The following is a 27,520-nucleotide window of genomic DNA, read 5'->3' as shown; positions in this document are numbered from 1 at the left end:
TTATAGAGAAAACTAAAAAGCCCAATCACTCAACTAATGTTAGTGCTTAATTTTTTCGTTACAATACTTAATATTGCACTGTTATTTGACTAACTCAGCAGAATAATAAGCCTCAAGGGCTCAGCATTTTTAATATTGGAAGTATTTTTATGAAAACACAGAAGTCAAAAGAAGGATTTGTTAAAGTTACAGGACTTACTTTAAGCATCACAGGTTTCTCTTCTTCTTTATCAATTGGGATGTTGGTGCTATGAACCCAGGTGTTAGTACACAGGTGTCTAAGCCTGACATAGGAGTTCCTACAACACAGCCAATAGTTGTAACAATTAGACAGTTTCCAAGACACGTAATTGATCAGTAATCCTAGGTGTGTACAACTTCCAAGTCATTGGCAGGAACGACTAATCGGAGACAGATTATTTTCTGCTGGAAACAGGGTGTCCCATAATTAGAATAAAGCTTTTCAAATTAGCAACACAAGTTAAAACTCTTCAGTTTTTTCTGTATTGTGAACTCCACTCCAAAGTGCATCTATATCTTAACTTACTGCAGCTGAACTTCCAACAATTCCTGTGCATAAATGGGAAAGGAAAAGCTACCCAAAAGCAGTACTTATTCTTTGAAAACCATTTGACCACTTACCATGCACAATCTATAACCTGTTCAAGTGTCACAGAAAGTAATAAAAAATTGTTCCCATAAAAAACAAAAAAGTTGCCACAGGGGACACTCACCTCACACACACGCGCACATGCACTCTCTGCGCCCGATATATTTATTTAATAGTATAAAGCAGCAAAGACTAGGGGACTGCTAGCAGTCCTTTCACCTCAGAAGACATTGGTTTAAATTTCTGTTAGGTCAAAATTTTCCACAAATTTGGTGGTCTCAACCTAAGCCACAGCTCAGATCAAAAACCACAACCAGGGGCATCATGTCAATCTACTGACAGACTAAGAACTAGAACAGCAGGGCAAACCAGGGTAAACCAGGAAGGATTAAGCTAGCCGAGCATTGATTTGTGTGTGTAGGAAGCATGCACAGCACTCATGTAATCACAATTACACATGAACAGTTTTTTTGTTCCCTTGTTTTGGAGCTGGAATTTCAACTTAGCCACGAAATGTTACTTAAAACTCAAGCTCTGTTAAGGTGGCTCACCTTTAGTGACTAACACAAATATTCTGAAACAATTTGCAGTAAAACAAACAAGTTCAAGTTTACCCACACAAACGTGAAGGGTATGCCTACACCTTCTCAGCGGTGTGATTCCCAGCACGGGTAGGCAGACTTGCATGAGCTCCTCTTGAGCTAGCACGCTAATACCAGCGGTGTGGACATTGTGACATGGCAGCAGCTTGGGCTAGCCATCCAAGCTCAGACCCAGGGGATCAGGCTTGGACTCAGGTGGCTAGCCCAAGCTGCTGCCCATGTCACAATGTTATTTTAGTGCGCTAACTCAAGAGGAGCTAGAGCAAATCTGCTTGCCTGTGCTGGGACCCACACCTCCCAGCTACAGTGTAGACATACTCTAAAAGTTATGCCTAAAAGGTAGAGTCACATCAATAGTTTTTACATGGTCTCAAGAAACTTCCTAGTCACAGAGACCCTTAAGCCTAACTATACAAAAAAGCTGACACTCTTCAAGTTTTTAAGAACTGCTTATCTGTGACAACTGATGACCATCGTGGAATAATTTTATTCCTAGTGTTGGCTTCAGAAAGGCTTTGCTCCTATTGGTCTCCTCTAGATCTATGCTTTGCACTTACCACACAAAGTACAATGCAAGAGAATGGCTACAAAGGAAGTATTAGCCACCACATATCTGCACCTGTACAACTGCTGAAAGCCATACAAGACACTCACTGAAAGGAACTCAATTTAGTTTACTAAATAGGACACATGGAGTTCATTGATTCTGACCTGGAGATCAATCAATCAGTTGAGACAAAATGCAAATTATTTATATAAAAAGCAGATTACTTCATCTTTGGAGCATGCAATGTGTCTTAACTAAGTTTGTAATGCATGTAGTGAATAAATAGCGCCATTAAAATGTTTCATTAGTAGAAAATAACACTGTTGAGCATGAGGAGCAATATGCAGAATTCACACACCTAGAACATAAGAATGGCCCTACTAGGTCAGACCTTTGGTCCATCTAGCCCAGTATCCTGTCTTCCGACTGTGGCCGGTGCCAGGTGACCCAGAGGGAATGAACAGAATAGGTAATCATCAAGTGATCCATTCCCTGTCGCTCATTCCCAGCTTCTGGCAAACAGAGGATAGGGACACCATTCCTGCCCATCCCGGCTAATAGCCATTGATGGGCCTATCCCCCATCAATTTATCTAGTTCTTTTTTGAACCCTGTTACGATCTTGGCCTTCACAACATCCTCTGGCAAGGTGTTCCACAGGTTGACTGCGTTGTGTGAAGAAATGCTTCCTTTTATTTGTTTTAAACCTGCTGCCTATTAATTTCATTTGGTGACCCCTAGTTCTTGTATTATGAGAAGTAGTAAAGAACACTTCCTTATCTACTTTCTCTATACCAGTCATGATTTAATAGACCTCAATCATATCTCCCCTTAGCTGTCTCTTTTCCAAGCTGAAAAGTCCCAGTCTTATTAATCTCTCCTCATATGGAAGCCATTCCATACCCCTAATCATTTTTGTTGTCTTTTTCTGAACCTTTTCCAATTCCAATATATCTTTTTTGAGATGGGGCGACCACGTCTTCACACAGTATTCAAGATGTGGGCATATCATCGATTTATATAGAGGCAACATGATATTTTCTGTCCTATTATCTATTCTTTAATTATTCCCAGCATTCTGTTCACTTTGACTGCCGCTGCACAGTGACTCCAAGATCTCTTTCTTGAGTGGTAACAGCTAATTTAGACCCCGTTGTTTTATATGTGTAGTTGGGACTATGCTTTCCAATGTGCATTACTTTGCATTTATCAACATTAAATTTCATCTGCCATTTTGTTGCCTAGTCACTCAATTTTGTGAGATCCTTTTGTAGCTCTTCTCAGTCTGCCTGGGTCTTAACTATCTTAAGTAATTTTGTATCTGTACATTTTGCCATCTCACTGTTGACCCCTTTTTCCAGATCATTTATGAATTTGTTGAATAGGACTGGTCCCAGAACAGACCCCCTGGAGGACACCACTATTTACCTCTCTCCACTCTGAAAACTGACCATTTATACCTACCCTTTGTTTCCTATCTTTTAATCAGTTACCAATCCATGAGAGCACCTTCTTTCTTATCCCATGGCAGCTTACTTTGCGTAAGAGCTTTTGTCAAAGGCATTCTGAAAATCTAAGTACACTATATCCACTGGCTCCCCTTGGTCCACATGTTTGTTGACCCCCTCAAAGAATTCTAGTTGATTGGTGGGGCATGATTTCCCTTTACTAAAACCATGTTGACTCTTCCTCAACAAATTATGTTCAGCTATATGTCTGACAATATTGTTCTTGGTTATAGTTTCAACCAGTTTGCCCAGTACTAAAGTCAGGCTTTCAGGCCTATAATTGCTGGGATCACCTCTGGAGCCCCCCCCTCCCCTTTTTTTTTTAACCTAACCCTTTAGCAATATAGATAGAGTGTGAACATGAATTCAGGAGACCTGAATCCTATCCCTGGCTTGCTGCAGGACCTTGGGCAAGTCACTCCCGCTCTGTGCCTCAGTTTCCCCCGCTGGAACGTGGGGATAATGATATTGCCATCTCCTTTATAAACTGCTTGAAGATATATTGATGAAGTACTATGTAACTGTCAGGTGTCACTACTATTAATACCTTTAATTAACTTGAAAGAGAAACAGTGAAAAACTGTTCTGTAATCTTAAAAATAAATGCTACAGTGTCTCCATCCCGTGGTTCTAGTAGCAACATCATCCAAGGAGGATATTCAACCCAAACGGGGCGCTGTTGTAAGCCTGTAAGAAGTGAGAACCTATTGAATTGAGCATCATACCTTGGGACAAGGCTATCTCCCCCTCGTAAAGTGGTGGGGTCCAGCTCAAAGATAGAGGAGATATCGTTTCCTTCAGGTACGGACACCAGAGAGTAAGCCATCTTCTCCTGAGCATTATGCAACCCTCTTCTGGATGCATCTTGGTCAGGATCTGTCTATGGAAAGAATCCAATCAAATGAAGTCAGAAATGCTATCCCAAGAACGGTCAGACCAGTGTGCAAAGCCAAGCATTATATCAATGTGTTTTATAATTTGTGCACACAAATATCGACCTCTCCAAGCGCTGGTACTAGCAGAAGCTCCAGCTGTGCTTTAGAACAGAAATAAAACTGACAGACAATTAGCTGCTTTTGCCAAATACAGTTCTTCACTCTGTCTGCTGTTGGTAACTTTTGAACATCTCTGGGTTATAATGTAATAATTCCTAAGTAATGCTGTGTCTATGTCTTTTTACATTAAGTGCCAGAAAATACACTCAAATTGCCAAAACATTCACTTCACAACACACTGAAAACCCAGATTAGCTTCAGACTCTGCTGCAGATGATCCATGTCCGACAAAAGCCTTACCCTAGAGACTGCTGCTGAAGGGCTCCAGAAGTCTACTTGATAACTATAATTTTAAATAAATATTTTGTAAGCAGCAAAAATGACAGCTGGCAATTCTGTTTCCCAGTCACGTCAATATCAACGGTATCTAACGGATTCCAACAGCAGAAATGGAATTATAGTGGTCAGTCACTGACGAAAAAATGAAAGGTAACCGAGAAGTTAGCCAGCTGGTAGTTTTCACCTCAGTTCATGGCATTTATCCTTGCACATTCAAATGTGTCCAATGCACAACAGAAAAACAAGGCAACAACATCTGCTAGCACAATATTAAGTGTTGACCAGGTTAATACTTTCATTAATGAATTTAGCTTTATTAATGCATTGAGACGTGAAATCACCAACATTTCTTAAATGAAAAAGAACTTGGATGACTACATTATCAAGTAGAAACAATGAGGAGTCCTTGTGGCAGCTTGGAGACTAAAATTTATTTGCATCTGATGAAGTGGGTTTTAGCCCACGAAAGCTTATGCCATAATAAATGTGTTACTCTCCAACGTGCTATAAGGACTCCTCGTTGTTTTTGCTGATACAAACTAACACGGCTACCACTCTGAAAAGTATAAAGTAGCAAAGTCAGAAAAACTGAAGGTCAAGGTGGGAAAATATGAGGAAAAGCTGTGGTTCACTCTTCCTTTAAGACCTTTCTTGGGAACATCACCAGGAATCTCCAATCAGTAAGGTAAAAATGTTAGCAAGTGAGGCCAAGACTTTCAAAACACAGGGGCCCAAGGCCCATATTTAAACATGATTTTTAAAATGAGCTGAGAACCAACAACTCCAATGAACTTCAATGGGAAATGTTGGGATCTCAGTACTGGTGAACGTCAGGCCACTTAGTAAGGGACCTCAGCAGTGAGTTAGGAGCCTAAACTTAAAACAATCTATTTCTGAAAATCTGAACTTGAGGAGTTCAAAGAGCTAGGATTGTATGAAAGCTATAGAATGCTTACAGTGTTATATATGTACTTCAGGATATTCTGTGATTATGACATTTGTAGCAAGTGAACTTGGCTGTGAAGTGGAGATATTTACAGTTTTGATTTGTCCTTCAGTAATCGGATGGTAAATATATGGACTAGACATGCAAATAGCTGCATTTGTTTAAAATGCAAATCACCAATATATTCAGTCTGTTTGAAAACTATCTACTCTACACTTGTACTGAATTCTCAAAACCTTCATTTGTCTTCAACAAACCTCTTGCTGATCTCCAAACATGGCAGCTGCTGAAAATTCATACAATTCACTATCTCTGGCAGCTGAGGCAATATCCTAGCCAATTCTAGAAATTATGGCAAAGCTACAAACCAGGGAGCAGCAAACAACAGGCAATAGAAAGTGAGAGATCTTAGATAAGATTATTACATCCACGCAGAACTGAAGTTTCACCTACAAAAGCATCATTGCAAAATTCACACAATGGATCCCTTGTAATGTTGAAGGGTGCAGTTTGGGACATATTATTCATGCTCATTCAAATCAAACCTCTGCACTGATCATTAATTGAGGGATAAGGAAAGAAAGCCAGGGCACATACTGTGCAGAGAAACTTGCAGTCTTGAGAATGATTTAGGATTGAATAAAGTTACTGTACCCAAATAAGGTTAGGATGCTAACACCATTTCTAAGTTAAAGGAGTTTAAACTATATTTGTACGTTAGAGAGATTATATGCTCTTGTCATTTGTTTATGGTCTATTTTCGCCACCTGGTGGTGAAGAAGTATAAGCAGAAAACCAGAAACCACTTATCAAAGGTTTCAGAGTAACAGCCGTGTTAGTCTGTATTCGCAAGTGAGCTGTAGCTCACGAAAGCTCATGCTCAAATAAATTGGTTAGTCTCTAAGGTGCCACAAGTACTCCTTTTCTTTTCACTTATCAAAGTTTACGCCAAGATTCCATCAACACCTGAGCTCATTTTGGAATGAGGGACTTGTGTGTAATGACAGTGGCAAAAATGAAAGTCTTTTCTGATTTCCAAAGAGGTACTAGAAACCATTAGTGTTTTCCTAGAAAGTTAAGATAGAAGTTGGTTTTCACTATCCAGAATATGTACTAAATAGTGTCGCCAGGAGGGCAGTATTTTCTACAAAGCAGTACAGGAAAATGAGTTATAACGGGAAATAACTGGAGTAACTTTTGGGTATCTGGTGGCAAATGTTGGTTTTTTAATGGTTACCACTTTAGATTACTTTCATATGTAGACAAGGTGACAGGCCAACTAATACGCCTACAAAGAAAATTTGAGCTTTTCTCCCTTCCATGCATCAAGATACATTCTTCTCTTCTCCACGGAGACAAGCTTTTCTTCCTGATTTCTAAACAAAGCCATCTTCCCTTATGCAGGACATTGATTAGGAAATAGAGGTTATGGCATCATAAGCCTACAGTCTCATCCAAATGAAAAATACAATCCACAATGGAAAGTGCTGTTCCAGTTATACCTGCTGTCACCAATAGTTTTGATTTGCAAATACAGTGGCCATACAGTATGTCTGCTTCCCTAGTCACATCAATAGGAGGCTTCTGGTAATTCATACTCTATCATGTAAATCAAACAGCATCTTGAGTAAGTGTGATGTAACTCCACAACATTTATTGGAAAGGACATCACACTCGCTTTTACTGGTCATTCAAAACAATGACATCAAAATTAACCACTGGTTGGGCACAGTTCTTGTTTTATAGCCTAATTATTTATCATGGTTTTCCTATGATAATTTAACAGATGAGAAATTGTTCCTTAGAGATGGCTTTCATTTGTGAAATCAACCACTTCATTTGGCCCCCGGGATAAAGGCAGCATTCGGGATATTTAGTAACAGATCTCATCTTGAGAAACTTGCTCTTCAGACTTGGAGAAAGAAAATGCATCGAAGAGGTGACGAGTTCAGCTTTCTGAGAAATGGTTCAGATGCTGTCCTGAGAGGAGCTATTCAAGAATCACGATACCTAGAAGTGCATAGCTTTTCAACATCCTCTAGAGCCTACTACACCAATCTTCAGTAGTCAGCCTCAGGATAGAGCACTGCATGCAGTACCTTCCAGCCATGCTTAATTTCGACTTTCTTTCGTAGCAAAAATGCCTTGTATCATCTGTTCACTTGCCAATCAGATACCAAGGCTTGAGTCAAGCCTTCCTAATCAGGGGCAAAACTGTACTTTTGCCTATACTTACTGAGGATTGACACTCCTGGCCATCTTCCTCATAGTCAGGGTTTACCTGATGAAACAGAACCACAGGCAAGTCAACAGTTTAGTTTTCCAACCCCGGGTATAAAATTTCCTCAGGGAGATCTAGCTTATTCCATAGCAGATGCATCTTTTTCTACAGAAGTACACAATGTTGGGTTCTTCAGTCTAGCAGACAAAAGCATAACAAGATCCAATGGCTGGAAGTTGAAAGTAGACAAATTCAGACGGCAGATAAGGCAGACATTTTTAACAGTGAGGGCAATTAACCACTGGAACAATTAATTAAGGGTTGTGCTGGGCTGTCCATCACTGGCAATTTTTTAACCAAGATTGGATGTTTTTCTAGAAAATATGCTCTAGGAATTATTTTTGGGAAGTTCTGTAGCCGGTGTTATACATCAGCCTGTGTTATATTTCAGACTAGTTTACCATATTGGTCCCTTCAGGCCTCGGAATCTATAAACACATACAATGCAATCAACTTTTAAAAAGCAAAAACAAAAACAGACAAAAACAAACCAGGCAGTTGTGTAGCCAGGAACAGAATTAAGCAATCAGCAAACTTGCAAAAGAGACTCAACTAACCAGCTCAGGACATCACTAAAGCTGGGAAAGAAGGAAATTTTGTGAAAATTTTGTCAAGCTTTTAAATTTTGAAATCACAATTAAATTTCAAAACATTTCAACCAGCTTTAGAAGTCGCTACAAGAAACATCCTGATCATGTCATCATTTGAAATGTTCCCTTGATAAAAACTATTTTTGCCATAATATGCACAAATTCATCAATTTCTCCCATTTCATCTTTGCATCAGTGTGTTTCCATGTTTTCACAGCTGATTAACCAGCCCAGGATTTGCTAAGCAACCTCTATAATCCACCAGTCCTGTTGATCCATTTTGTACTTGGCAAAATGCTACTAAGTGTTTTGGAATCTGCTTACTAGAAAAGCATAAAGCAGGATTATTTCAACTGAACTCTTGCGTTCACCATGATGGGCTATATTGCCTTTCTTTACTCCAACCTCCCTTGCATATCCCCAGCATCTTACTTTTACAAATATGCTTGTCTTCATTTACACAAGTGTGTTTCAAGATACACAGAGTCAGGCTAGTTTCAGTGAGTATTCACAGGTATTAACAGTTCACCTTTGAAAATGCTTGGATAGGTAAATGTTCATGACAATTCCTAGAAGGCTTCTATAACTCTTAACTTCTCTTTTATGAACAATTTTATGTTCTGTTTGGAAATAAAAAAAATCCAGAGGATCCAACAATGGGTTTAATTTATTTCCCCAAACACGTAGCGACAGGTTCTCCAGCCATTCACAGTACAATTCACTTTCCCACTAATGAGCTCATCTTGATGTTGATTGTTTACATAAAATTGTGACACTTATTGTCTAAACTTTTTAACAAAAAGAAGTCACCACCCATCCCTAACAAAAACAGTAGGGACCATGGTCATTCTTATAGTGCAGTGTTTTTTCCAAGCATCTTTCAAGAAAATATCTTGTTTCATGGGTCTGGCACTTTGATACTCCCTATTCATGCATAATTTCATCCTTAGTAATACTAATCCTACATAGTGATCGTTCACTAATATGTTTCCAATCCTCAATTAGTTAGGCAACCACAATTTTTCAGGAAGGGATAAAGGAAGACAGCACTGACAGGAGAAGAGGCAGAGTTTATGGGTCCTCCCCATGGTATTTACCTCTGCTGCTAAGTAGTGTCCAGTAGCAAGATGTTTGAACCGAAAAAGACTATTCCAGTATCCTGCACCACCTCGACAAGGGTCATGTTGCACCACCTGGAAAAAGAGAAAGAGGGGCCATATTCTGAATTTCAGTGGCTTGCCCCTCAGGTTAGTACTGTTGTATTTCACCTTCAGGCATGTAAGAACATAAGAACGGCCATACTGGGTCAGACCAAAGGTCCATCTAGCCCAGTATCTAGATGGACCTTTTGTCTTCTGACAGCGGCCAATGCCGGGTGCCCCAGAGGGAATTAACAGAACAGGTAATCATCAAGTGATCCCATCCCCTGTTGCCCATTCCCCGCTTCTGGCTAACAGCGGCTAGGGACACCATCACATGTTGGCAGAATGTGACGAAGCTCAAGAGATACCATTTACCAGTCAGGTATGGTGGCCACCACCAAGAATGCATCCCAAATGGACGTGTCTAAAACTGCCATTGGTGCACACCCGGATTTTTAAAGTTCTACTTTCATGGCTATCTCCAAGAGGCTGGATTTGTTGGCTAACAAACCGACTATGGTTTTGTGCTCTACTTTGAGCCTCCTGAGAATGAAGACAAAGGGCTAATGGGATATATTGGCAGAAAGGTCGTTCGAGGAGGTTTTCTGGAAGCTTGTAGTGAGCTGAACCAGAAGGACTGAACAAACTTACTGAAAGTCAGGCAAGATTCTCTTGTTTTCCCTGATATTCACTTTAGTCTCAAGAGAGAAAAAAAAAAAAAAAGAAGAAGAACAGAGTAGAACTGTTTCAAACTTAACAGTGTTGTCCCAAAGAAGGGAGTTTTCTAGAGCTCTGTACTAACGCTCATGCTCCTCCCAAGAAAAAGCATGGAATTAGGACTCTAGACAGGTTCCCAGATGGAGCACAGCCGAAAGAAGCTTTGAATTAAGTGGCTGTACTGCTGGAAAAAATAACCATCCTCCACTCAGAGGGATTTGTAATGTTCACACAGGCAGGCTGCATGTCATTTAAAGTCAATTTTTTTCTTTTCAAATGTATCCCAATCATATGTACCTGTTTCCAGAACCTAAGCATCTCAAAGTTTGTTTGTTTGTTTAGTAGGTGAAACGTTGGCCAAGACATTGAAGTCAGCTTTCTTTCTCTCTCTTTTTTTAAAATTAAGAAGCTAATGAGATGGTTTGATTCCATAGAGAGACTAACAAACGGGTTTAATCTCCCATCAGAGGTGGTTATGTGTACCTGTAGTATTCCACACTGGACATGGACGTGTTCAGCACATACAGCAAGGCAGTAGAAATAATTAGTACTCTGTTAGAATAGGAATGGTTGGTGAGTAAGTAAGGTGTTAATTGATGCCTCACTCATTCCTTTTTTCTACACTGACAGGAACTGGTAGCTGGAAAGCACCTTGCTGCAGTGTTAAAAAGTCAAAACCATGTTTTTATATTGTAAAAAAAAAAAAAAAAAAACCCAGACATGCTAGCAAACAATGGCATTGTTTTGTCTTGAACCTTTGAAACCTGGAAGGAAATCTTACTTTAAAAAAAAAAAAAAAACTAAATCAATCATGTGGAGCAAGGTTTTAAATAAAAGCACCAATCGTTACAATAAAACCACTTGTGCAGCCTCAGAGATGCCGTCCTTACCTCGACTTCCCACAGTGCTTTTGAACTAGTTGCCGAAGTGGCCGACTGTCTCCCCGTAGTTCTCAGGAAGACATGCTGCTTCTTTCTGTGCTCATCGCAAGTCAGAAATTTCTCCTGCTCTGCATGAAACAACCTTACCACATCTCCCTGTCAAAGCCAAGACAGAATGATCATCACAAACTAGACAATACAGACATCACACTATTAAAAAGCCAGCAGCAAGATGAATTTCCAAACTTACCCCTTTTAAAATATCATCTTTGTTATCACTCCATTTCATGAAAAGGACTATTTTCCAGCTCGTGTTGCAGTTCACAGAGTTGACCTAGAACAAAACCTAGTATCACTAGTCACACTAGCAGTATGTAAAACACTGCAAAGCACTGCCCTTTTCTTTACAGTGGAAAGAGAATTTGAACAGTATACTGCAATCCCTGTTTACTACTGAATGAAATGAAACACCAATCCAGAAAGACTGTGGCCTGCACTCAACCCTGCAGAAAATCACAGTAACTATATTTAATGTTAGTACCTAACTCATTACGTGGATACCTCATCTCGCTATGTCAAGAATAGAGCTGGATGACACTTTTCACCAAAAAGGCAGTCTTGATTGACCCAAAACTATTCGTAAATCCGACACCAATTAACCAAATAATTTTGACCACGAAAAAGAAAAATCAGGCTAGATTCACAGAAACAGAGGATTGGATGTGGTTCACCAACAAAGTGGTGGTCCACAGACCGGCCATCGGCTGCCGGTCTGCACGCGCATTGGAAAAAAAGATTGCTGGTCCCCCACATCAGATAGCTTGAGAAGCACTGGTCTAGGACACTTCCCTGGGATGTAGGAGACCCAGGTTCAAATCCTCGCTCTGGAGCAGAGATTTGAACCTTAATCTCTCCTTTCCCAGTTGAGTGCTTTGACCACCAGACTATAGGCCAGTGATCCCCAAACTTATCCTCTCGCACTCCCCTCCCCTTTACCAGTAGTAGAATGTGTCTGTGCCCCTCCCAGGCCGGGAGCCAAGAGCGGGGGGTCATAGGCCGAGGGCAGGGGCCCAAGCCAGGAGCAGGGCTGCGGCCAGGGCAGGGTGGGGCTGGGTGGCGCGCTCTCTCCCTGTCCCCTCGTGGGTGCTGGCCCAGGCCCCCCTGCACCCTTATGGGGGGTGCCCCACAGTTTGGGGACCACTGCTATAGGCTGTTCTCAGGTAGGTTTCTCAATCTGTCCCCTTGAACTGTTCTACTCTATGTAAGTAATTATTTATTAGAGCAACAACTTGAATTTGGGTCTCCCACATCCCAGGCAAGTGGCCTAACCATTCTCACTCTCTCTCTGACCCAGTGATTAGTAAACCAGCTTCAACAGGAGAGATTGAGAGAGACTTGACCTGACCCAGAATACCCTGGCTTGGTGGTTAGGGCACTCCTTGGATGTGGAAGACCCAGGCTTGAATCTCTGCTCTGAACAGGGATTTGAACCCAGGTCTCCGCTCTCAATGTTGTTTCAGATTGAATAAACAGGGTCATTTCACCAAAAACATTTCAGAATTTTCTGACTTCGTTCACCCGAAAACTATTTTTTTTTAAATTTTTCAGAACTCCCACCAAACTGACATCAAACAAAACAAACACTTGTTAATTATTCACTCAGCTCCAGTCATGAGGATGATAGATTTTGCAGAAAAGTACATTTCAGCTATCTCTGTTCTTACAGCCAAGCAGTTGGGCAGAATGGGCCACGCTCATTTCTTTGTTCCATATAGCCTGTTATTTACCTAACAGACCTGCTCTTACCAATCCCCGCCCAGCTGTTTACCCACCAGGAAGAAGGTGAGAAACACTGTCTCCAGAGCTAGTAGTATTGTTATTTCCACGAACAGGATGGGACAGCAGTGCAGCATATGCTCTCCAGCATGGTAATCGGAAATTCCATAACATGCGTGCTCCTTAGTTTAGCCGAGAATTCCAAAGACCCTTCCAACTATATTTACACCAAATTTCTGTGCCACCCACTGCACTAACAGGCCAAGCTTTTGATTTATTTTACACTTACCTCATTGCACCCAGGATTATCAACCAGTTGGTGACTACTGGCATGAAGGGGCTGACCAGCATTAACAGGATTCAGGACCACCTTGTCTCCAATGACAACCTGAAGAGAAGTACTTTGCAATCAGATTCAGAAATGGTCCCCAGAGTTACCTTTTTCTGGGTGTAAAGCAATGAGGTTAGGCCATTGGATTACAGTTTAGAGATATTTCATGCAAAGTAAATAGGAAAGACACTGGTATCTTAAAAAAAAAACAAAACCAAAAACCCTGACAATTTCAGAAGAAAATGGATATTTAAAACATTCAGAGTTATTTAAGGCTTAAAGACACCTACACAACTGGGCTAAGTGGCATATAAAGGAAAACTAAAATTTCCACTGATTAAGTCTTTGTCTTCCATACAGTTATTTCTGTGTCTAACATCTAACAATTAATTCCTAAAACCAAAAGTCATCAGAAAGATTCTCCTCCCCCATTAGGAGTTTGTGTGTCCTAACCTACGCTGTTTACTCTCAATTAATGAGGTCCAATCACATGTGGTAAGCTGAGTGTACTTTATCATGGAGGGTGAAGGTCCCACGTATCCTATACGTTCCTTCCAGGACAGTTTCTTGTCCAAAGCCTCCCAATCTTACTTTAAGACAAAAAAAAAAATAAAAAAATATCCATAACAAAAATCTTAGGTGAGGGACTTAACTCCCTTCAATACAGAGAAAGCAGAACATTAATGGAGTTTATATGAAGTTTCTTCTTTTTAAATTAACTGAACACAAACTACATTAATCTTCAAGGTGCTATTCCTATAATAATGAAATAAAGACAAGGACATTCAGTTAAGGCTGTATTATGCATAGTTGTGGGATAACTACATTGAAATGAACTGTCTAGTCTACATGGATATGGATATGCTCTATTTCATGGAATCTACCCTGTTTGGGTGCTCTCTATCAGGTAGGGCTGCACTGCACAGCATACTGAAGTCCTTGGCTTCTCTTGAGTATAGGCTGATGAGCCATGCCAAAGTCCATCATGGCTTTGTGAGGTAGAAAACCATTTACTTGGGATTATGACAACCACATTCATTCTCACTTATCCAACGTGGGAACACAATGGACATCTCCAGAGATTAAAAACTAGGGTATTAACTCAGAATCAACACCTCCCACAAGCAAGGCAACCATTTAGTCTAATTCTGATAAAATTCTTGATACAGAAATTCATAACAGAACCTGAAAGACTCATAACTACAGCCCCATGAACCAACATACTAATTATATTTGTTCTAAATGACTTGACATTTCGTGCCATTTTGAACTTGGTGGGGATTTAGAAGGCTACTGTATTTAGATTCCTTATTCCTTCCAATCTTAATCGTTCCTTGTTTCCAAATCAGTAGTTACCATAGTGATTCTCCTCCCACACTGTTCAGCACAGGAAAAGGGCTGTGGCCATTAATATTACACGTTATAAAAGCCTGTACATTTAATGAGTCAAAAGTAAGGAAGCAACTGATACAAGCTCTTTGTATTTTACACCAAATCTTCTTGCATCTTCTTCTGATGTCCATCTGCACTTACACTGTCTCCTATGGAACGCAATTTGTAGAAAGGCTGTATATAGAACCAGGAACCCTCGTTTCCAGCTTCATCCAGGGTCACCCTCATAGCATTCTTCTCTAGCAGAGCTGGAAGCCTCTTATTTACTGTCAAGTATTTGTTACTTTTTAAGTGCAGCAGCTAGAACAAAAATTACAATTTGTTTCTGTAAAGGCAGACATATGTTTCCTTTGATAAACACTGACTAAAGATTATAGAATAGTCTGAGTGTCTGATCATAATACATGGAAATTAACTTCAATTGCTAAGACTGAATATTACACTGGCCATAACAAATCCAGAGACAATTGGACTTCTTGTTTTGAATACATTTTTTGTAGGCTTTAGATTGGTTCATGGCACTGAGCAGCTTCCGTTAGCGTAAATGTCCATATCATTCTGATGATAGACAACAGAAAACTGCTTTTGCCAATTATGCTCTATGTTTCAGCAGTCAGATACCAAGGACCAGGAGATATTGGTGACAAAACTGTTTTCCTTCATGGGGATGGGTGAGGCTTCTCTCAAGTGGCTGTGCTCATTCTGAAATGGGAGACTAATGAGGTTAGCTATAAACATTTCTTCTCTCCCCATGAGGTGCCGTTTTATCCTTTTGTTTCAATACACCATGCAACATCATATATAAACCTCACTGTGCTGGTGATACATATCTATAGGATATAATGGACCATCTCATAGTAGCCCCATTGTCTAGCTCACACGTTCATTTGGATTAAACATAGCAGGGTTGAATCTTAATGAAAGCAAGACAATGCTTTTGGCTTTGGATGTTTTGCTGTCTGTTGGCTGTTTAAGCAGGCCCATTATTCACAGAAGACATCTGCCACTGAGAAGGCTCCTACAGAACTGGGCTGGGCAGAATTTGATTTTTTTTTAAAATACATTTCAGTGGATAATAGCAATGTTTATTTTTAAGCATTTTCTTCTGTTTTTATCTATTTAAATTTTTACAGTGGGGGAAACTACAGGGCAGGACAGACAATAATTGTTTAAGGGCAGCAGACACTGAGATTCAAAGAATGAAAGCTTTACAACCATTAAAGTTGTCAACATCACAGGTCAAAGCATACAAAGTGAATCGCCTTAAATCAAAATGGAGTAAATTCTCTAGCAGCTTTTTTCTTACTTTGCTTATCTGTAAATCTCAATTATCGAATGGAAATACATTCTGGTTGGTTTGGGTGTGTATGGTGAAGCCAATGTTTACCAACATTTACCGATACAAATCTAATCCTTCCTCGCCTACTGACAACTGCGCTTGGTACAGAGCAGTGACTGATTAGAAATGCTTATTGCAGTCTCTTGTTCACCTGACAAACTGACAGATCGCTCTCTCAGATGAGGACCATGCCACAAACTATTGACATTCCAATATTACACTTGGGCTAGATTATTGTAGTGCCTTTTTTCAAAAGGCTTTTCTTGAAGTTGTTCCCAATGCTGTAATAGCTGCAGAACAGAACTGCTTGTCTTCTCCTTACAAGAGGGGAGAGAGGAACCTTTGCTCCCTGCAATCCTACTCTGGCTGATGGTATGGTCAGAGGATACAAATTAAAGTATTTGTATAGAAAGTCGTACATAATCTTAGATCCAAATGCTTACAGTTCTCTTCCTCTACACCTCCACCTGGCAGTTGTGATCAGATGAAGTGGGTCTGCTTTCAGTCCCCAGAGGGGATCAGAGAACCCTGAGTTGTTGAATGCTCAACCAGTGGAGTCCCCCATTTAAGGCTGCATTTAAGGCATGACAAGGCTTGTCCTTGATTATTATTAAAACACTTCCCCAGCATCTTGTTCTTGGTGCTTGTGACTCATTGTTATTCTTTGCATTCGCTGGGAATCCATCTTCATCAAGTGGGGGTGGCTTACCTGAGGTCTACTTCACCAAATCCCTTGTTCAGTGTGGACTATGATTGCATTGGTGGGTTGATTATTTTGGTTCTTCTGCTTTGCAGTGGGTTTACTATATAGTGCTGTACAGCACTTTGGGGATAAAATGAGAATAAAATGAAAGAAGTTCTACAGAATTGTACACTGCTGTGTATTTGCCATCTACCAGATGGCCAGGTCAAGGGTATGAAGGATATTCTAGTTTAAAGCATTCAGATGGTGCTCTGAAAAAGGCAACATTTATAGCAAGATAAAAATGCCTCCATTTTAGAATCTCACACAGCACACAGAACCATAAATGTAGTTCTTTCTTCAGAGTACCATGCTTCTGGATAACCCAGTCACAGCTTGCAAGACAACACACTCCGATCTCGGAATTCCTCTATTTTGAAGTATAATTGTACCTTGGGTGGTTCAAGTAGGACCCTACAGAGCTATGTCTTACAGAGTAGACAGTATGAACAGGGCCACAAGCATACCTGGATAACATTGCCATACTGGATAACCGTTCCCAGCAGTTTCCTGTTTTCAGTCTCATTCTGTTTCTTCTCCAAATCTGCTGCATGCTGAAATTTAAGAAGGAAAATTGTGGAGATAGAAAGTGTTATAAACAGTGCTGGCAATTACTTACTGTAATAAAACATCAGCGTACTTCATACCGTTGGAACAAATGTAACCATTTGAAGCGGACAATCAGATTTCATCCTTTACAATTTTCAGGAAGGAAAATGATTGAATCTGTACTATTTGAACTATACTGAAGTGAAGCAGCAACTCTGAGGAGTCAATGTTTTGACTTCAAACTGACTGAAGCTTTCTGAATAAAACATGAGATGAAAAGTTTCAAAAGGAAACTGAGCCATGAGAAGATAGGTAAAAAGGAAAGATGGACAAAAGGGGGATTCAAGCTGGCAGCCCAATCTTCCACCTGCTCAACTTTAATATAAAATAAAGGACGAGGACTAAAGAACTGCAGGTTTGGTCCCCATGTCTCTAATCAGGCAGTTTCCAAAAACTTAGATTTTACTCTGCCAAGACAAATCGCCCCCTTCACTCTTCATCCATTAAACCTTTTCATGGTGACCATCGTCATCCTATTCATTAGATAGGCTTCTCTAGACATACAGCACTGGAAGAAGGGACTGTTTAGTTCTAAACTTCCCAATAAGGGAAAGTTCAGAGTTCATAAAAGAGATAGAATAGTACTTCCCCGAGTCAGGCACAGCACAAAACTTCCCCAGACACGCTCTGCTGCAATGCCTTTCAATTTCAACCTGCTGTATACATGATGATCTAATCCAGGGTCTCTCTTTACCAGACAGACATTTCAACCACATGGAAGCATCCACAAGAAGATATGAGGAAACCAAACCTGATTTATAACCTACTCAGATAAGGATCTGAATTCTAATGCTACCTCCTTGTGAAAGCCCTAGTTTGTTACTCTTCCATATTTCTTTCCTCTTCATTTTCATTTTATTTTCAGACTTAAGCAACTTACCCCATGTTGTTTTCAAGACGCTTTGTTTTGTAAAGGTGTACTGGTTCACCTTACACCAAGGCCAGAGAAAAATACAGATTATAGGGAAGAATTCATTTAAATCTGATGTCAGAGCATGCTTTTAAACTAGATATCAGGCATTTAGAAAGTCTATGCATAAACTATTTTAGTTCTCAAAACTTCTGCAACCACCCTAGAACTCACTTGTGCTCAGTTACCTGTGGGTGATGCAATGTGAGACAATAGGCTTCAGCATATCAAAGAGCAAATAGTGAGTCATGTGTTGGTAGAAAATAATTTTGCTTTTTTATAACTCCATGTATCTTAAGTGACTTCTGTTAGAAGATATGCTGAGTAGGACAACTGGCTTTCTCCATGAGCATCTCAAGTGTAACTGTACATTTCAGTACAACCAATATAATGCAAGACAATTTAAAATGCTTAAAGATCTAACATTGGGACTGCTAGATTTCAGATTATTCTACAGTGAAAAGATTTCTTGAAATCTAATATTAATTTTGGGCCCAATTCTGCAAGGCCCTGAGAGCCCTCTACTCCCCAGGACAGCAGTGGAAGTTGAAGACATGTATCATGCAGAATTGGTCCCTACATTTGCTTTAATAGAGCTAAAGAATCCATTGCATATAGGTACAAATGAAGAAACAAGTTAAGTTCAAGTATATTCCAAAAGCTTAAAGAGAACAGACAACACTGCACAAGTCAACACACTGGAAAGAACAAATTTTATTTACTGACCACTAGATGTCAGCTTTTCAAACAGCACTGATGTTTGATACCAGTCAAAGTCAAGTGTCCCAGATTTCTAAATCCCTTAAATGGTATTAACTTAAAATAACCTGACCTCAGCATTGGGTGCTCCACAGTAGTTGATAATAAATTCCAACAGTGGACAACTACAAGCCAAAAAGGGCAAGTGATTAAGTATAAATTGTGGGTCACTAATGTTTCATTAAAGATTACCATGAACTGATCAAAAAAACAGAGTGGGAAATGGAAGGCAGCAGTTGAACATAGATATTTTTTGCCCTGAACCAATATTAAGACATTAGGATTGTTCCAGTATCTTCTGTGTTATCAGTATATGTGTAAATTGACACAAGTGCCCATGAGTTTCATACAGTCGGGAGCTAACTAATCACATATGCACACAGAACCAAATTCTACCCTTCAGTTAAATTGAGTGGGTTTAAAAGATGACAGTTTTGCACATACCCTGTACTTTACCCAGCATGTTACGGTGATGCAAACTGAGCTATTAAATCTTTCTTCATTTATATTGGAATTGTAAAATGTGGCTATTTACTGTGTAAATGCTTCTTCACTGTGACTAATCATTGAGAGACTACTCCAGTTCACTTGACAGGGGAATTGAGACTGACCACAAAGCGACTTCAGCCAGTTTCAAAGGAATAGAATCAGACCTTAATTATCTGAACTGACTGTATGAAAGAAAGAAAATCAATTATGGCAAAAAAGTGACAGCCCACTGTTGCCTAGCACCATTGCCAGGGTTCTTCTCTCCCTCTACACTACTGACAGTTTAGGACATACCATCTATTTGTTTACTTTGTGGGCTTTAGAAAAATAATCAGCAGCATTTGTTACTTTATACTTACAGCTGACTTCTGAGATTACAGCATTTAGTTTGGGAGTGGGGTGGGATACTTGTAAAGTATTAACTCTACAGACAACTTTACAAGCAAAAAGTTAAAATCATAGCTTTAAGATCAAATTGAGGCAAACACTAGGTCTTTGTGCAACAAAGGAGTAGGGCCACCACATGGCTTTCTTTAAGTGATATTTTCCTACAGGGGTGCTTTCTAGTTTAGAGTACCCGTAGGCTTAACATGGGCTTTGATAGACTAAAAATATTTGGACTTGTAATTTTAATGTGAAGTGCTCCAGCCATATAATTTTAAGGTAAATATAGTTTATTTAGCACTAAAGCGGATGCTGTCAACATGCAGTAGTTAAATTACTCAAAGCAATTTCTTAGAAATGTAAAACTGAAAACTGTTCTCTGACCAGGTTTTAATGCTGAATTCACATGCAAGCTTGGTTCAGTAAGGGCAGCCATCACAGATCACTAAAATTAGATAAAAGTTTGCAAACACATATGGGAGATGAAACCTGGGGCCTAACACCACAGGACTGGATCTCACTAATCTTCTGTAGCAATACCCACATGAGCAGTCCCACTCAGCTTAATGGGCCAGATCCTCGGGTGGTGTAAATTACCATAGCTCCATTGACTTCTCTGCAGCCTACCAATGTTAATACTTACATGTAGTTTATTGAGTAGCACTGCATCTGTGGTGCTGTTAGCTCCTGGTTTTGCTGCTTTCCAGAACTGCTTCTGTGCAGAGTACCGGTTCATAGGGCATAGCTTAAACAGGCAATCTACAAACATACAGGAAATAAACTGAGAGACTGCTTTAGCAATTCCGAATTATCCACGTTTTTCCCCTTTTACTTTTAATATTGTCCAAACATTTCAGCTACAGGGAAAGGTTTACAAAACAGATTCCAGGAAAACTCTAAATCTCAGACTGTGATGCTTTTTTGGGTGACAGCAATGTTGCCCCATGAATGGTTTAAAAACAACACACACACACACACACACACACACACACACACAAAACCCTGATGCTGCCAGACTTGTAAAGCAAGACCAGAGAAAGCTGAAACTTAACCAATTCCTGTCAAAAATGCTACCATGTGAAAAGGGGAATTTCAGTCAGTGGTTCAGCTAGGTAAAATTTCTCAAGCTTTTCCCATGCAAATAGGCAAACAAGATTTACCCAAGTCTTCAGAATCAACATATTTAAACATTCACAATTACAGCACTTCCTCTCTGTAACACAGGGCTTTTGATCCTTGGATCAAAAAAATGCTTTCCAACAGTGGATAAGTTTCATTTTCCATACTGCACAGCTCGGGCAACTGAGGCAAAAAGACAAGTAAAGTGACATTTCCAAGGTCACACAGCAGTCAGAGTAGAGCCAAGCAGACTCGGTCCCCTGCCTTGTCTTCTTGACCATGGCATGGAAAAAAGTGTGTCAGTATGGACATTCCTAGTGTAATATTCCTAGTGAAGCACCGGCACCTGGGCACCAAAGCAAGAAACTTGCAGATCATACAGGAGAAGTATCATCTTTTACTGATTTCCTAGACACTGTTTAGGAAACATTCTGCTTTGCAAAAACTGGGTATGACAGCTGATTAGCCATGTTACAAATAAGTTTCTATATTAATGAGATGCTCACTGATCAGTAAAAACTAAATTAGCTGCACTTTTTCCTCGTCAGTTGCTTAGCAACTGACAATGCAAAAATTAAATTAAGCTATTCAAATTTAGTGCCTGAAGTAAAGTAACAGAAGTTTAACAGCCAAACGCAAAGGCAGCTGTTCCAGGCACCTCTTTGGCAATTATTTGGAAATAAAATTTGAGGCTGTTAGTTACACAATGAATTTAAAGGCAACCATTGTATTCATACAGAAGAGTAATGGAATTGGAAAGCTAGATAGTTAAGGGAATACCCATTTCAGAGTCTGTTCTGTAGACTGTAGAGCCTTTTTCCACAGGGACATCTAATAGAATAGGTGAGCTAATCCCCTGGAGAAAGAAGATAAACCAACTGCAAGTCTAGTCATTTAACTTCATTGGAGATCTTTTATAGCCACTGCAGATACACCTGGATGAAATTAATAGGAAACTTCAAGAAACACAGAACTAGCAGCACAAGTGGATGGCAACACAATGAACCCAATTTTCAGAACTAGGATAGAACAAGGTACACACTAGGTGGCCAAATGGTGGTTCATTACAATAAGAAATGAAGTAGAGTCATATTGAGCTAATTTGGGGATATGCACTGATATGGGCAATAGAAAGGACTCAAGTACATCAGTTCATAGGGCCACTTAACTATTGATTCATAGCCTTCAGATGCATAACAGATGTGAGAAATGCAGCATGCACTAAGCTTTCAAGTTATGTTCTTTCCCAGAGAGTTGCATTTTTAATTTACATAAAAATGATTCATGGAGATTGACAGCAGAGAACAGGATTTAAAAGCCATTGTAAGTTGGTACTTTCAACTAAAACTATGCATTGTAAGCAACACACCTGTAATAAGAATTTCTATTTCTGCTTGAGCCATCAGTTCACACAGTGCCAGCAATTAACACACAGCATTGCACAGCAGAATTAATCACACACTGTCTTTAGTCACAGAGCAAGTGCATTTCCGAAGCCAGAAGTGTTGTATTTTGAAGCCAGGCTGAACTTTAAAATGGATGTCAGCAAAATAAATCCCTTGGTAGTGTTTTCTTATTCTTAAAAGAAACATTTGACCTTGACCACTGAAATAGAAACACATGATGTAATGGACGGGAAAATAATGCAAAATAGGTTGCCCACATTCGGTCTCTATTTAAAAAGCTAGAAATCTAAAGCGAACATTAAAAGCATTTGACCCTCCTATTTGAATATTTGTTTTGTGAAATCTAATTCTTACGTGCTTGAGGTAAACGTAGCCTTATTTGTCAACCACCAGCCAAATACAAAATCATTCTAATATGGATGTATCTTATTCAGGGATTACACCCTGACCTTAATGGATTTTATGGCCCTGGGATCTCTAAACTGCATGAGCCTATGAACCTGCTAATTTTATCTTTATCTCTGTCCTAGCTGTACATCAGTCATGGCTAACAGTACAGAAGAGCAGGTTTGATTGTGGCAGTATTCAACACAATGCAATCCATTACAGTACAGGTGTTTGTGGAACAAAGATAACACCTGTCAACCATGAATTAAAAACTTCAACACTTCAAAAGGTAGATGGTTACATCCATTTTAAAGGTCCACAAATGGAGGCACAAAGAGGCTCCGTCTACACTATGAGCTAAGGATAGGATTCCCAGCTCATGTAGATATATCCACGCTACTGCTCATCTGAGCGAGCATGCTAAAAACAGTACGATAGCCATAGTAGCATGGGCAGTGGTGGGACGATGCAAGCCACCCTGAGTAAAAACCCACCTGAAGCCTATGGTACACACTCAGGGCTGAGAGCACCTGCCATTGCTGCTGCTGCTACCTATGCTGCCACGGCTACACCACTATTTTTAGCATGCAGGCTCACATCAAAGCTAACGTGAATATGTCTATGCAAGCTAGGAATCACGCCCCAGCTCCAGATGTGGACGTAGCCTGAGTTAATGGCAGAAGTCAAAACAGAATCTTTAGCAGAAGTTCCCAGCTTCCCACCACAGGAAACCCTCTTTCCCCTTGGATAAATCTTTATCATACTTTGAGTCATTCTGAAGAAAAAAAAATTCTTCTATTAAATAACCTAACCTGATAGAATACTGCTTCCTGTGCTGGTACTAAAACAAAGATTGCAATTGACTCAGTGGAAGGGGAGACCTAATTAAAGAGGTCGAAGCAGCAAGATTACAGTTTTCCAAGGACTGAGGGTGGGAAAATTTCTTCACAGTAGATATCAACACTGCAAGGGCAATGGGCGAGAGAGTTATGCATTGTTGCACTCTCTGGTGATGCTTTCCCCCGCGTTTAGCAATGTCCCCAGAAAATACCATGACCATTCCCTGATGTTTCCAATATTGATTCCCTCTCACTTGACTACTGTGCTGGCCTTGGTGATAAATATAAATACACACCAAAATTACATTAAAAGAGCAATAGGTTGCAAAATCAAACACTCAAAAGTTAGGAAATGCCAGAATTAAGATCACCTGTGCAACCCTTAATTCACCTCTCCCCTTTGTTCATATGTATCACAATAGTTTGAATTATGTGACCACATTCTGTTTTTCCCCGGGAGCCCTGCCTCATTCAGTGCTCAGAAAGGATAGCACTTATTTAATGAGCAGCTATTCAGTATTTTATTTTCTCCTTGTTTAATTTGTTGCTAAAATTTTAGGCATATTAATTCATGTCTGCTCTGAAAACAGAATAAATAATTTCCTAATGGGCTTTTCGGTAGCTTTTTGGAGAGGAGAGACAGAGAGAGATTCAGGTAAAAAAATATTCACTAAAAATGTAGATGTCCAATCTGAACTGATTTTTCAGAGTGAGTATTCAGCATTATATAGCACTTTATATGTTCGGAGAACAGCTCCCATTGATTTCAGTTGCAGTTGTGAGCATTCAGCACTTCTGCAAATCAGGCTCTAGAGTCTCAAGTCAGAAAATGAGGACCGTACAATTTGCAACTACCTCTGAAACAACTGATTTAAGCAACCTGACTAGCATCATACAACAACTGTTTGTCAGCAGCAAGGATTGAATCCAGTTTCCCAGGACAGCATTCAACTCTCTTAACCAGGAGATCATCCTTTCTCTTCCTGCAGTCCCCTACTTCGTTCACTAGACATGTTCCAATCAGACCCTGGTGCACATCTAAATAGAGTGCATCAGATTGCAGCCCCTCCTCCTGCACCTGTTACTGAGGTCCTGGCTGAACTTTTCCCACACCTCCTGATCCTAGCACACTCCATCCCTGGCCCCACAAAGTTGCGGGCCCTCCTTGTCAACCTCCTTCTGGCAATGGCCAGATGGCCATCCATCATACAAGAGGAAGAAGTTGGATGGGAGGTTGAAGGGGTACTCTGCGACTGTGGGGCCTATTTCTATTCCCTTGCTCAGTCACATCTCCAAGCGGAGTTCCTCTGGGTGGTGTCCATTGACCCCCTTAGATGCCTTCGATGAACAGTGGACGCAGTCAGTGGTTCTCTGTTCCATGTCCCCTTCTGGTTACCTCATTTTCACCTTAAGACCTTTACTCCCATCCCTGTTTTTTCATTTGCTGTCCCCTGCAATTACTTGTGGCCTGGATTCACTGCCCAACTCCTTCAGTTAAGAGGAAGGGCCTTTAGCTATGAGCAGACTTAGGCTCATAATCTCCTGGAACCACAATAGGTACACCCCCCCCTCAGATTCAGCAACAAATGAGGGAACGGTCCTACAGACCACAACAGTCTCCTTCGATACTTAACCGTGACATAGCCCAAGAGCAGGTCCATCCTGCACACTGAGTAAGGTAGGGGTCCAATGGGAAAAAATAGTACGTGATCATGTAATTGGAGACTGTTTTAATGTATAGGCACAAAGAGAACAAAGTAAGGTTGCACAGGCAACCTTAATTCTGGCATTTCCTAATTTCTGAGTGCTTGACTTTGAGGCTTAATAATGTTCTTTAAAACAGAGGAATTTTTTGCACCTAGGGTTTTGAAAAAAAACAATGAAAACATAAATTCAATCATAACACATCATACTGCCACCCACATGGCTCATCAGCAGGGTTGGAACCTTGGATCCATGATGTAGACCTCACCCACTTGAGCTAGGGTTGCCAATTGTCTAATCACACAAACCCAAACACCCTTGCCCGCACCCACTGCCCCAAGGCCCCACACCTTCTCCAATGCCCCACCCCACTCACTCCATCCCCCTCCCTCCGTCGCTCGCTCTCCCCACCTTCACTCACTTTCACTGGGCTGGGGCAGGGGTGCGGGAGGGGGTGAGGGATGCAGGCTCTGGGAGGAAGTTTGTGTGTAGGAGGGGGATCTGGGCTGGAGTAGGGGTGCAGGAGAGGATGTAGGCTCCGGCCAGGAGGAGCATACCTCAGGCGGTGGTACTGCGGGGCTAAGGCAGGCCCCCTGTCTGCCCTGGCCCCATGCTGCTCCCAGAAGTGGCCAGCACATCCCTGCGGGAAGCAGGGGGTCTCCACACGCTGCCCGTGCCCACAAGTGCCGCCCTTGCAGTTCCCATTGGCTGCAGTTCCCGGCTAATGGGCGCTGCGGAGTCGGCGCTGCAGGCAGGGACATTGTGCAGAGACCCTGTCCTCCCCAAGGGCCGCAGGGAAGTGCCGTCCACTTTGGAAGAGGCATGGATCCAGGACAGGCAGTGAAGGACCAGTCAGGTTTTAGTGCTAGTGGGCCCAAATGACATGGATTCTGCTCCCCTGGGTTTCAGTCCATGTCCCTTCCATGAAGACTATGGAAATTTTTTAGTTTGGCCCAGGCTCTATATTTACTACCTCGCTCACCATTTTTGCAAATGGCCACAACTACTTTAGGTTTTTAAGGGGCCACCTCTACATATTTGTGTTAATTGTCCGCTTGATTATTTTGAAGTAGAGCACCCGGAACACTTTGACCAAGGCATAAGGAAAGTGCTTCGTAAAGATCCTTTATTTACCGATGGATACCCTCCAAAAACTACTGCAACTAAAAAACTATCCCTCCCCATAAAAAAAAAAAAGCCTTTCAAACAGGAAATCTACAAAATATGAAATACTTGAGTAAGTCAGCTACAGAATTGCTGAGCATTTCATACCAACATAGCTGTTTCCTCATTTCTTGATAAAAATCAATTGAACTCTTATTATGGAGAGTTACTAAAATTAAAAGAAAATTAACAGTTCCCTTCACCCTCTTCAGTTCCTGAGGCCAGAGTTTATTCAAACGAGCTGTTATTGAAAGAACTTTAAATTTGTCTTTTTAAGGCAAAAAAGAAGCTTTAAAAAGGAAGTAGAAAAATTTAAGTTGACACATCAGAAAGCAACTGTAAGGTCTCAAAACTACATGCCTGTGAAATTATCATAACTTAAATATATACACAGCATATCAACAGATAAAAAATCCATTTATGTTGAAAACTGAATGAAGATCTCTGAGTGAAAGCAAAGTCTTTTCAAGCAGCGGAGCATTTAGAACAATGATCAAAACTTATTCACCCGCAGATCGGTTCCATCTTCTCAAAAACCCGAGGTCTGATTACCACATTGTCTACTTCTATACCTCTGCCTTGCTAGACTTGAAATGATTCTATATCAGTCAAGGAGCTTCAGAGAATTTAGCATAAAATGGGCTGTAGAAAAATGCAGAGTATTAATCTTTTATGGATTTCCATGCAGAAAAAACATCTGCTTCCATTGAAAGAATTACGGTCTTTGTCAAGGGAAAACTTGCCTTTTCCCTTGCTGGTTTGGGGTTGAGTGCCCCAAAACAAGTTTTCTATCAAGTAAGGTGGCATCAATACATTTCAAAAACGTTTTCTTCCTAGGAGGCATTAAAATAATAAATAAATAAAATAAATGTTCAGCATCCCAGCCCACTAATGGCAAGGCAATGACTGGAAAAATTTATGTATAGGCCAGTGGAAGCATATTTATATTCTAAATGATGAGGACCTGCAGTTTAATTCCCTGTATCACTGCCAGATCACCCAACACTCAGAAT

The 27,520-nt window shown here is 40.5% G+C and overlaps 1 protein-coding gene across 9 annotated transcripts in view; it reads right to left on the bottom strand.

Annotated features, from left to right (window-relative positions):
* Positions 1 to 27,520, bottom strand: part of ITPR1 (inositol 1,4,5-trisphosphate receptor type 1) — a 251,501-nt gene that overhangs the window by 158,393 nt on the left and 65,588 nt on the right. For 6 of the 9 annotated variants that reach the window (XM_048856975.2, XM_075130279.1, XM_048856974.2 and 3 more), the window contains exons 4-13: positions 20,532 to 20,647; positions 17,205 to 17,291; positions 14,798 to 14,956; positions 13,223 to 13,321; positions 11,408 to 11,491; positions 11,167 to 11,313; positions 9,515 to 9,610; positions 7,783 to 7,827; positions 3,992 to 4,146; positions 200 to 299 (exon numbers count right to left, since the gene is read on the bottom strand). In XM_048856975.2, coding sequence (XP_048712932.1) covers positions 200 to 299; positions 3,992 to 4,146; positions 7,783 to 7,827; positions 9,515 to 9,610; positions 11,167 to 11,313; positions 11,408 to 11,491; positions 13,223 to 13,321; positions 14,798 to 14,956; positions 17,205 to 17,291; positions 20,532 to 20,647 — 1,088 coding nt within the window. The remainder of the gene's footprint in view (positions 1 to 199; positions 300 to 3,991; positions 4,147 to 7,782; positions 7,828 to 9,514; positions 9,611 to 11,166; positions 11,314 to 11,407; positions 11,492 to 13,222; positions 13,322 to 14,797; positions 14,957 to 17,204; positions 17,292 to 20,531; positions 20,648 to 27,520) is intronic. The other 3 variants (XM_048856976.2, XM_048856978.2, XM_048856979.2) reach the window with 1 other exon arrangement.

This window comes from Caretta caretta, chromosome 7, assembly GCF_965140235.1.
Source record: "Caretta caretta isolate rCarCar2 chromosome 7, rCarCar1.hap1, whole genome shotgun sequence".
Classification (NCBI taxonomy): Eukaryota; Metazoa; Chordata; order Testudines; family Cheloniidae; genus Caretta; species Caretta caretta.
This window is presented reverse-complemented; position numbering and strand designations above follow the sequence as displayed.